At 49.3% G+C, this 11377-nt stretch overlaps 1 protein-coding gene across 1 annotated transcript in view; it reads right to left on the bottom strand.

Annotated features, from left to right (window-relative positions):
* Nucleotides 1-333: 333 nt before the first annotated feature.
* The window catches only part of LOC135827097 (metal transporter CNNM2-like), a 13122-nt gene continuing 2078 nt past the window's right edge, over nucleotides 334-11377 (bottom strand). Inside the window, exons 2-5 of the mRNA XM_065339620.1 lie at nucleotides 10695-10824; nucleotides 9333-9463; nucleotides 8642-8711; nucleotides 334-1295 (exon numbers count right to left, since the gene is read on the bottom strand). Coding sequence (XP_065195692.1) covers nucleotides 1228-1295; nucleotides 8642-8711; nucleotides 9333-9463; nucleotides 10695-10824 — 399 coding nt within the window. The 3' untranslated portion in view covers nucleotides 334-1227. The remainder of the gene's footprint in view (nucleotides 1296-8641; nucleotides 8712-9332; nucleotides 9464-10694; nucleotides 10825-11377) is intronic.

Below are 11377 nucleotides of genomic sequence, written 5' to 3' on the forward strand. Positions count from 1 at the left end.
TGTTACAGTGATGGAGAGTTACTCTTAACTCGTATCCATATGTCCTATTCTCTTCTACATTTATTTATGGCTCAACATCCGAGTTTCAAATTGCACACCTGATGAGCCGTCACGAACCATACGGCGAAACGTACGTCGTGTGAACAACTTGTTAATGTATATTAGCGACAATTGAAAGTTACTTATTCTGCTCGCAGCAGATTGTTTGTCAATGTATATCAAACCTCCCATCCCCTTACATTGTATTGGGCCTCCGCAGCTTAACCCCCCCCCCCCACGACCACCACCCCACGCACACACTACATTGTCACATAGCACAACTCAACCATTCGCTACCCTGTTATTGAGCACTCCTGCTCGTTTGGTCTCACGAATCCAAATAAAATCAATCAAACCGTTTTACCATTTCACCCACAAATACCAGGAAACGCTCAATAAGTTCAACATAGTTCTATCTAAGAGTGCGCGTTGTTCTCAATTTTACCTCCTGCCCAGTGACACTGGTCCCTGTTTCCTCTCCCCTCCACTACATTGTTTGTTTGTTTGTATACTTTATTTGAATTCGCTAATCAAAACGAGCACAAATGTTCAATGACAAGGCAGCGAATATGTTATTATGTTACAGGGAAGGAGGGTTGGGGGAAAATAAGGAGAAAAAAGAGAGCGATAAAAATAGGATACGAAGGACGAAACAGTTCTGTCCGCACATTGAGGGGTTATGAAATGTGTATAAACTATTGCATGCAGGGGTAGTGGGAAAATGGGACAAATATGGGGGTTATGAGATGTGTATAAACTAACGCATGCAGGTGAGTGATCCAAATATGGAATAAAAATAATTAGTCTTTGAACAAATTGTAAATTGTAACAAACACACATGTACACAACCACGCACATATATAGACCTACACGCACATATATAGACCTACACGCACATACATAGACCTACACGCACACATTCGGCATACACCCACATGCACAAAATGAATACTCTACCTTTAATCCCACCATTCGGCCTCGGAGACCAGTTCGGGTTCTTGACCCAACTGGTCGAACCTGGCCGACGGGTTTACCGGTGGCGGGGGAGGGACCACCCGGGCCCGCTGCTTGAGACGGACTGCTGCCCGTCGCCGTGACCTAGCTACAGAGCGGGCTTGCGGGATGTTGCGGCGCCGTTGGATGGTGCGGCGAGCATCCTCTGGCGACAGACGGGGATGGGTGGGTGGTTTACGTTCTGGTCCGCTTTCTGGTTGAGCGGCGGTCGCGGGGGTTGCTGTATCTGAGGAGTGGTGCTTCTGTGCACCACGCAAAGTCGAAGCCAATAGAGAAAAACGCAACACATAACACAACATTGGGATCCGAGCCGCCGAGGGTTCTTACACACCGCACAGACATTATGCAAGAAAAATATGGAAGAGTGAACAGGTCCGCACTAGGGGTGAAAGGATTATGTGGTTTAGTCGATTAATTAGTCGAAAAAATCTAGTCGATTACGATTTTTCTAGTCGCTACAGCATTTTCGTACAACATACTATACGGTACGACGAAATATCCGGCAGGTGCAGTGTGTCTACATGACTCTACTGCGTGCAGCACATGTACCAGAGTACGAGTCGATTCGAGCGTGCACGGAGCGCGGAGGTGTCAATCAACGAGTGCAGCACGCACAGCGAGTTGCTCATGCTCTGGATACACACTCCACGCGTACCCGGTAGATCTACCTGATGTACTCTAGATCTATTGTGTGACACCCGGCTCTTTTCTCTGCACCGCGCACTGATTCGTACCTGCGAACTTCCGTTCCGGTTGCTTCACGGAACTCACTGTGCTGGACAAGTAGCCTTCAGAATCAGTTTGTGCCTGTGCACGTGCGCAGTCGATGTTTCCACTATTTTTGTTCTCTTTGAAGTTTCAAAATTGATTGTAGTTGATGCAAAATGGTGAGTTTTGTCGTCAGTGGTGCTTAATCGATAATGGTGTACTAGCTGTGCTAGTACTTGTTAGCAACAATCCGAACTAGCGCACACACTGCACTGCATTGCTTTGTACTGCATTCAAGACTGACGTCATGCGCTTTGTTTGCTGCGTAATCACAAATGGCACCAGCCCATTTTGCGGAAAAGAAAAACAAATCTTGCTTGCCCTGTTGTGCTCTTCCAGACAACGGATCGCGCTTCAGCAGTGTTTCCGCTTTCCTTTCGTAGCTTTGCTGCCAGCCCGAGTGTCACCTCGACACTGTATTTCTTCAGTACGTCTGACCTAACTGTCGACACTGTCAAGGCAATGCCTTGCCAAGCCCTCCGCAGCGAGCCTTCTCAGCGCGGCTTGAATCCGAAAGGAAACTGAGTAAAAGTATTTTACAGGACCGTTTGCTGCCACAGCCAGCCCTTGGTAGTGAGGTATGCTCCGGCCAGGAGAACCAGCAACATGACAGTGCGGACACGGCTCGCGAGCCCAGAAGCCCGACTTGCACCAATGCCTCCTCCGCCAGCTCAGGTGACGCGGGCTCAACGGACCTCTGCGCTCTCGTACGGGACAAGGTGTAGTCGGCTTTGTCGGCCGCCATTATATTATTATCGGAGAGCATTGTGCCGCTCCTCACCCAAGGCCAAGGCAATGCGGCTGCTGCCGCCACTACGCAAGGCCAATCTCCTGTAACCCACCCGATCAACCACCTGCACCAGCTGTGCCCAAGGCTGTGCAAGAACGTATCTTGCGAGGGGAGTTCGTAGATTTTTCAAGCCTGAAAGTCTTGCACACTTCCGGCCCAACATTCCGGCTGGTGCACAGCCCGAATAACGATAGCCAGCTAAATATCGTTGAGTCGGATGACGCGAAGCAGGTGCGTCGCAAGGTTCACGATAATTATACATGTAGCTACCCGGCTCGAGGCATGGACCACATACATGTCTGTTATCACGGCTGCTGCCCTACACCGCACTGCTGAACTTTTCCACTGATCATGCATATGCAGAGAACCACGACCTTGGGTTTCAGTCACCGCAAAGTAACCCAGGCACTCTCCCCCACACATTAGACATTCCCATTCTTGTAGACCAGGGAGCGTCGATGTACGCGTTGACTCTTGCGGTTCTTGATTAAATAAACACCGCAATACAGAGTTGATCAACGCTTGAAACCCTCGCGCTGCAGCAACCGGATTGGCTGCAATGATGTTTGTGCGTTCTTGCAGGGATGGCAACTGAAACTCCACTTCAATACCCGCAATACGAAGGGCTGGCGTGCTATCAATATCACTTGGAGACACTGTCCAGAACCAAATTGGCAGCCCTGCATAATGCACCATCGCGCACATCTTGCTGATAGAGTCGTTCCTCTCGGCTGGACCAAATGGAACACGTCTTCCAGACACGACCAACAGCGGCTTCAGTAAATTCATCAACAATCTAGCGTCTCTATTGGCCGGGTTTGCTGCAGCTTGCGTGACTCTATCGGAGATTGACGGATCCAAAATCAACCGGTTGAATTTATCAACCGACTCTCTATCATTTTTGACCTTCAAATGAACACCGAGCGCAGCATTCCAACGACGAATTCGGTCATATAGATAGAACAAAAATCGGTTGTCCCTGCCGAAACGACCATCATGCCACATCATAACTCTTTTGGATATAGATGTTGACATAATATCTTTTTCTCCTATGCCCAGCGGGAACAGGTATGGGAAACCTAACAGGAACGCGTTGTGAGTAAATTCATTAATCATCTCACTAGTATCCGTCCTGATGGTGACTTCCAATAACCTGTCCCTCCGTGTTTGAGAAGATGCATTCCGGTACGTGCCATCTGTTGTCACTGGCTCCTGAGCTTCACCATCCGTGCCATTAACAGTGTTTTCTAACACTTTGAACACTTCAGATGTCACGCTAGCATCATGCTGCATGGCTCGAGAAGTCAGCATAACAGACTGCACACCGTCCACAGCTGGTAATCCCAAGGTGTCGTCGAAATCAGTCACGTCACCATGTGGTCTTACATTGGCTGTGTCATCGCGCGCGCCCGTAGTCGTCTATCGCCGCTGCGATTGCACTGTCCGCGCAATGAGCATTGTCCACAAGTAATTCTGGCAGAATCTCCAAAGCGTCTATAATGCTCGACGACAAGTTGAATGCATCTTCCGGCAAATGGCGATATGCGCAGTGGTCAGCAGCTCTCATCACACGGAGCCATTGCATTATCTTGCGCCCACTACACGCCAGAAGACCACTGTGCGGGTCGTCCCATCTTAGTATGTCAGACCGCCTTTGTCGCCATTGTACACTAGATCCTAGGAACATAATCGAAAAGTCTTCAGATATATCTTCGAGCCTATAATCATAGCAAAACAATCGAAACAAATATATAGTTAAAAACCTTTTTGAACCAAATTTAAACATCGTCAAAAACCTACTACATACCTCACAACTACCAACGAACTGCACAAACTAATAAAAAAAGTTGCATTTCAAATTTTAAACGAACCTGTGCCTTGGAAACATGGCAACAGTCGCCTCGACAGCATCGTGACGGAACATCACTGCATGACCCTCCAGGAAACTCTGAGATGATCTTCCAGCGGCTCCACGAGAAGGTTTCAACTTGAGAATAGTTGCGAACGTTCGATACGGCGACACCACAATCTTCTCGAGTAATGACAACGGTTCCAGCATGTCCAACCTCCCGAAATCGTACCCACTAGCCAAGCTACATTTTGGCACAATTCCCTTCTTCAAGGTAGAGCTACAAGCGGCACACATGATAACTTCAGTGGCACCATCTTCAACCTGATTTAAATGATCGGGGAGAAGGTGGCACAGATTTCCATCTGAAGGGGAGCGATATACATTCATCACTTCCCTTACTATCTCTGGCCTCTGCTCGTACATTTCGGCGGCTGAATCATCCAGTCGAAGGCATTTCATAAACGCCTCGTCCTGAAGTCGATACTTGTGTGACTTCACCATATCACGGCAGCCACACGCAGCGCACAGGCAAACATTCTCTAAATTATACTCCGCTTGGAACGCTTCCAGACGATCAGCTAGCAGGGCTGTAGAAACTGGTGCTGGAATAATGGATGCCAGTTCTTTTCTCACAGAAGAATCAGGTACTGTCCGAGACGGTCCACGACCATGACCTGAGGCAGCATAAAAGTAAAGCAGAGCTACGTCAACGTTATCTTCCCTGCAATATTGCAATAGGTGGCTATACTGCTGGCACTCTTCACGCGTCAAAGAGCACACCATTGCATGATTTATTTCCTCTACCATAGACCGCACAGTTTCCATGTGCGCAGCTGCAGAAACACGACGCGAATCAGCACGATCAAGCCTCCTATGCTCATTTCTTGCATTTGTGTCGTCCGACGTTTCCTGTGACAGGCGCTGACTCTGCCGATCACGGGCGTTCTGGAGTCGACGGGATGTCTGTCCTGACGTTTCCTGGGACCGGCACTGACTCTGCCGATCACGGGCGTTCTGGACTCGACGGGATATCTCTTCCGACGTTTCCTGTGACCGGCGCTGAATCACCCGTTCCCGCTTATTTTGGAGTCGACGGGATGTCTGTCCTGACGTTTCCTGGGACCGGCGCTGACTCTGCCGATCACGGGCATTCTGGAGTCGACGGGATGTCTGTCCTGACGTTTCCTGGGACCGGCGCTGACTCTGCCGATCACGGGCGTTCTGGACTCGACGGGATGTCTGTCCTGACGTTTCCTGGGACCGGCGCTGACTCTGCCGATCACGGGCGTTCTGGACTCGACGGGATGTCTCTTCCGGCGTTTCCTGGGACCGGCGCTGACTCTGCCGATCACGGGCGTTCTGGAGTCGACGGGATCTCTCCTCCGACGTTTCCTGTGACCGGCGCTGAATCGCCCGTTCACGGGATGTCTGTCCTGACGTTTCCTGGGACCGGCGCTGACTCTGCCGATCACGGGCGTTCTGGACTCGACGGGATGTCTCTTCCGGCCTTTCCTGGGACCGGCGCTGACTCTGCCGATCACGGGCGTTCTGGAGTCGACGGGATCTCTCCTCCGACGTTTCCTGTGACCGGCGCTGAATCGCCCGTTCACGCTTATTTTGAAGACGGAGGGATCTCTCTTCCAAAGTATGTTTTTGCTGACGCATCCTATCACCTATTCCGTAACTAATCCATTCTAATTTTATTTCCTCCTCGTCTCCCTATTTCTTACCAAATCTCCCTCTACATCAGGGAGTCGTATACATATACATACGAATATTGTGGCCAGCTGTTTGTGGCCAGCTACGGGACAGATACGGGAGCCAGCAGATATTGTGGCCAGCTGTTATGTACAATCCTGTTAGGCTGTGTTTACATGAGAAATTTCAACCCGGGTCGAGTTCAGCCCGGGTTGAAAGTCTGTACGACAGACAAAAGAGGTGAGCGTTTACATGAAGACAGTTGACCCGGGTCAAATACTGATATGCCGCCAAAAGTCCACTTCTACAGTCCAGTATGGTCACGTGAATCCGTTCGCGCGAAATTTGCATCTGCAGTGCCGTTCAAACCTGGCGCGAGATACGCACAGAAATACGTTTGTACGATTTTCTTGACCCGGGTTGATTTCAACCCTCCCCTTGGGGGGAGGGTTGAAATCAACCCGGGGCGAAATTTCAGCCCGGGTCAAGCGCAATGCGTCATGTAAACGCGCCATTCATTTTATGCACATGGCGGGTTGAAATCTGACCCGGGTCGAACTCAACCCGGGTTGAAACGCCTCATGTAAACACCGCCTAAGCCTTTGTAGTCACAGATACGGGACAGATACAGGATAGCGCCAGGCGTGACACAAACAAACAAACGAACAAACACACAAACAAATACCAAATTAAAGCTGTGTGGACCCTGGCTAGCGCCAGACGTTACTGAAGCAACGTCTTCTGCATAGCTACGGGAATAATGCTTTTTTCTTCCCTTTTTTTGCAGATACCGTACCGCGTACAGGTGTTTTTGCCACTTGTACGGGCAATAAAATCACGGTTCACGTGAAACTTGGCTGGAAGTTTTTTCTTTCTTTTTTGAAATACCGGGCGATCAACTTCAGGATCACAAGCTTTTTGGTACAAATGAGGGTGTTATAAATGGAAAAATGTTGAATAAAGGGGGGCATTGCTCAAATTTTACCGATTATTCCACAAAAATTGCCAATAATTCCCGTTTTAAAAATCACACCGATAATTCCCGAAATTATGCCGGCACATTCCGCGGAGGCCTAGCAATGGCCCACCTCAAGAGGCAAAACGACAGGCGGGTACGCAACATACCCATGACAACAGGATATTTGAGATCCTGGCTTCTCTCTACAAAGAGAGAGGCAAGAGATCATCATCATCATCATCATCATGGTCATGATGGTCCGGATGAGGTTGATAGAGTTTTATCCGCCGTAGCTTGCGCCAAGCGGGAGTGTCGTAAAGTGGCGCGTGAGCGACAGGCAGAGCGCTTGCGTGCTCTTCAATCGCACCTGTCTTTGGAAGTTAATCGTCGCGTGGAAGAACTGGGTCGCCCAGGTGTTTCATCCTGGCTGTCGGCGCTCCCTATTGCTGAGCATGGTTTTGAATTATCCAAGGGAGACTTTCGCGATGCCATTGCGTTACGCTATGACTGGCCGCTGCGTGACACCCCTGCTATATGCTTGTGGGGCGGGTTTTTCCACTAGCCATGCTTTGAATTGTTCTTTTGGTGGATCCCCAACTATTCGACACAATGAACTACGAGACCTGTTCGCTGTTGCCTTAACCGAGGTTTGCTCCAGTGTTTCTGTAGAGCCACCTCTCGCCCCTATCGAGGGTGAGGTTTTTCAGGCCAGGTCGGCGAACACCTCTGTCGAGGCTCGCCTTGATGTGAGCGCTCGAGGTTTCTGGACGCGTGGGCAAGATGCATTTTTTGATGTAAGGGTGTTTAATCCTGACGCTTCTTCCTATGCGTCCAGAAGCCTGGACGCGGTCTTCCGACAGCATGAGGGCGCTAAGAGACTTCAATATCAGGAGAGAGTAGTGAATGTTAAGCGTGGTGCCTTTGCACCTTTGGTGTTTTCCGTAAATGGGGCTGCTGCGCCGGCATCCACGGCCTTCCTCAGCCGCCTTTGCCTCCTTACATCTCAATCTTCGGGAGGTAGCTATTCGTCGTTGATGGGTTACTATCGCTGTCGGGTGTCTTTCGCGCTGCTACGTTCCGCTGTGTTGTGTGCCAGGGGTGCTCGGTCGGCCCGTCACCGTCCAGTTCACATGCTTCGTGAGCTGGCGATGGTGGAGGGTCGGGTTCCCCTGCCGTGATTGGTGCTGCACCGAGCTTGTTTTGTGTGAAGGTATAACTAGCTGTTGTTATTATTCTTATATCTATACATCAAGTATTACAAAATAATTGAGAGGCTTCGAATCGTTTTTTATCAAAATCATCATCATCATCATCAGCAGCAGCAGCAGCAGCAGCAGCAGCATCAGCAGCAGCATCAGCAGCAAAAGAAGCAACACTCTGGAGATGGCTGTCCGTCCTTGAGGGGTGCCGGGAATCGGGACTCCACGGTATGTCCGGAACCCCCAGGAGACGGGCTTGACCCCCCCCCCCCCCATGTGCACAGCGGCCAATGCAGAATTAGGCCCGCAACGTGGCCATGTACCTTCGGGTAGGAGCATGCCCTCGACCGTCTTGAACACGGAGAAACTCGCAGACTTCTCCACCTCAAGTAGCTGGGCAAAGCAAACGCCATCAGCAGCAGCAGCGGCATGCAGCAGAGAACAGAACAACAAATTTAAAAAAATCACATTTCACGTTAGACTCGTCTGAAGGCCGAGTTTTCCGCATTCGTAGAAACGCCACCACCCTCTATAAGAGAACAGAACAACAGAGATGAGAGCAGACTCCACTGCATCCATTTACACATTCGGGTATCTCAACTTAAACACTCAAAACATAGTCTCTTTGCCGCATACGTCATCAACTGTTCACTAACAGTTGATGACGTTGAACAGCTGATGACGCAAGCAGCAAATACACTGACTGTACTGTGTTTGTGAGTTGAGGCACCCTAATGAGAATTACACACGATGAAATAAATAACAAGGCATATACGTTCATGCCTACACACGTACCTCCACCTTACACGTGGGTACATGCACGCACAAAGCCTCACGCACACCTTCACCGACCCACTCAGCAGGAATTACATCCACCATCCATTCCAAATTATACTTATCCACTCTCCCACCATTACACCCACACAGACACCCAGACACAAACACACGCGTGTGCGCGCGCGCACACACACACACACACGCGCGCACACACACACACACATCAGCACAGCCTACCTTCACATCAGCATTCTCCCTGGGTTTCCTCTGCCCCGGTTCCTTGGGACTGTTATCACTCACAACAGCAGTCTCAACAGGAAATTCTGTTTTGATGATTTCTTCAATAATGTCCTGTAGTGTCACAATCCCTGCACAACAACAACAACAACAACAACAACAACAACAACAACAACAACAACAACAACAATCTGCTCACTGCTGATTAACTCAATCTGCTCCTGCAGCGCTCACCCTCTCCCATACTTGTAAAGTTCAAAGTGATGTAAATCACTTTCCAACTGTTTAACCCACAATCTAACCTTCTCATAAATTTATCTCTTATTGGCGATGGTGCCATCGTGAGAATGAAGAATTCAAAACAACAACAACAACAACAACAACAACAACAACACTCTTCATAAAAATATTTCACGGTTCCCGCCGAGTTTTCCACATCCGCAGGAACGTCACCACCCTCTTGGATCAAGGCGCAGGTGCAGCTCTTCATTAGCATGGCTACTATTTTAGCACGCCACAAAATTTAGATATCTCTTTATCCGATCCCCTGTACCTGTGTTTCTTCTTCATCTATTGGCCACAGGCCATTGTGAGAATATAAGGTTTCAAACAGCAGCAGCAACATCAAGAACAACAGCAGCAGTGGCAGCAGCAACATCAAGAGAATGAAGATTCGACAAACCAAAGTCGCTACTGCGACAACCAGAACCAGAAAAAATAAAAAAGGGAGAGAGAGAGAAAGAGAGAGAGAGAGAGAAGAGAGAGAGAGAGAGAGAGAGAGAGAGAGAGAGAGAGAGAGAGAGAGAGAGAGAGAGAGAGAGAGAGAGAGAGAGAGAGAGAGAGAGAGAGAGAGAGAGAGAGAGAGAGAGAGAGAGAGAGAGAGAAGAGAGAGAGAGAGAGAGAGAGAGAGAAGAGAGAGAGAGAGAGAGAGAGAGAGAGAGAGAGAGAGAGAGAGAGAGAGAGAGAGAGAGAGAGAGAGAGAGAGGAGAGAGAGAGAGAGAGAGAGAGAGAGAGAGAGAGAGAGAGAGAGAGAGAGAGAGAGGGGGAGAGAGAGAGGAGGGAGGGAGGGGAGAGAGAGAGAGAGAGAAAGAGAGAGAGAGAGACAGAGAGAGAGAGAGAGAGAGAGAGAGAGAGAGAGAGAGAGAGAGAGAGAGAGAGAGAGAGAGAGAGAGAGAGAGAGAGAGAGAGAGAGAGAGAGAGAGAGAGAGAGAGAGAGAGAGAGAGAGAGAGAGAGAGAGAGAGAGAGAGAGAGAGAGAGAGAGAGAGAGGGAGAAGGGGAGAGAGAAAGAGAAAGAGAGAGAGAGCGAGACACACACACACACACACACACACACACACACAAAGACAGACAGACACACTCACCGACAGTGACATCGTATGGGTCTCTTTCAGAATTGTTGCAAGGATCCTGGACCAGTGCCATGTGTGACAAGCCGCGCTTAAAATGCTCCAGCATGACATCCAGCTTGGTGTCTGGCGCAGTGCTTAAAACCTGCAACAACAATCGTGACAACACAACACAGCGGCATGAGAGCACAGTAAAAAAACTGTCAACGCAACCACTCTGATAGGAGAAGCTCCTGTCCTACAGGGGGACCAGTACAACACGGACAAAGGAGTGGTATTCCCAGTAGGGTTGCAATGGGTAGGGGTTTGGTCGCGTAACGACTTTGGGTACCAAATTTTCCCCAATATAAGTCGCACCTTTTTACACTAAAATTCAAGGGTAAAAAAGGGGTGCGACTTTCAATCGAGCGAGACTTACTACTGAAGTCAATATATCAAATCAACAATGCTCAAACTTGAAAGTGGGGGTGCGACTTATAATCGAGTGCGACTTATAAACGGGGAAAGACGGTATTTCTATCCGGGTAGCACGACTACCCTGTCGGGTATTTTTTTGACATCGTTTGTACAGCGACCCACAGTTAATTGGGAACTCGTGGCCTGGCACGAGGAAAACATGGATGCAGTGAATGGGATTTTCGGTCTTTGACCACTTGCTGGTGAGCTGATCCACTCACCTCCCACCGCTTTAGGAGCTG

Source organism: Sycon ciliatum, chromosome 11, assembly GCF_964019385.1.
Source record: "Sycon ciliatum chromosome 11, ocSycCili1.1, whole genome shotgun sequence".
Lineage (NCBI taxonomy): Eukaryota > Metazoa > Porifera > Calcarea > Leucosolenida > Sycettidae > Sycon > Sycon ciliatum.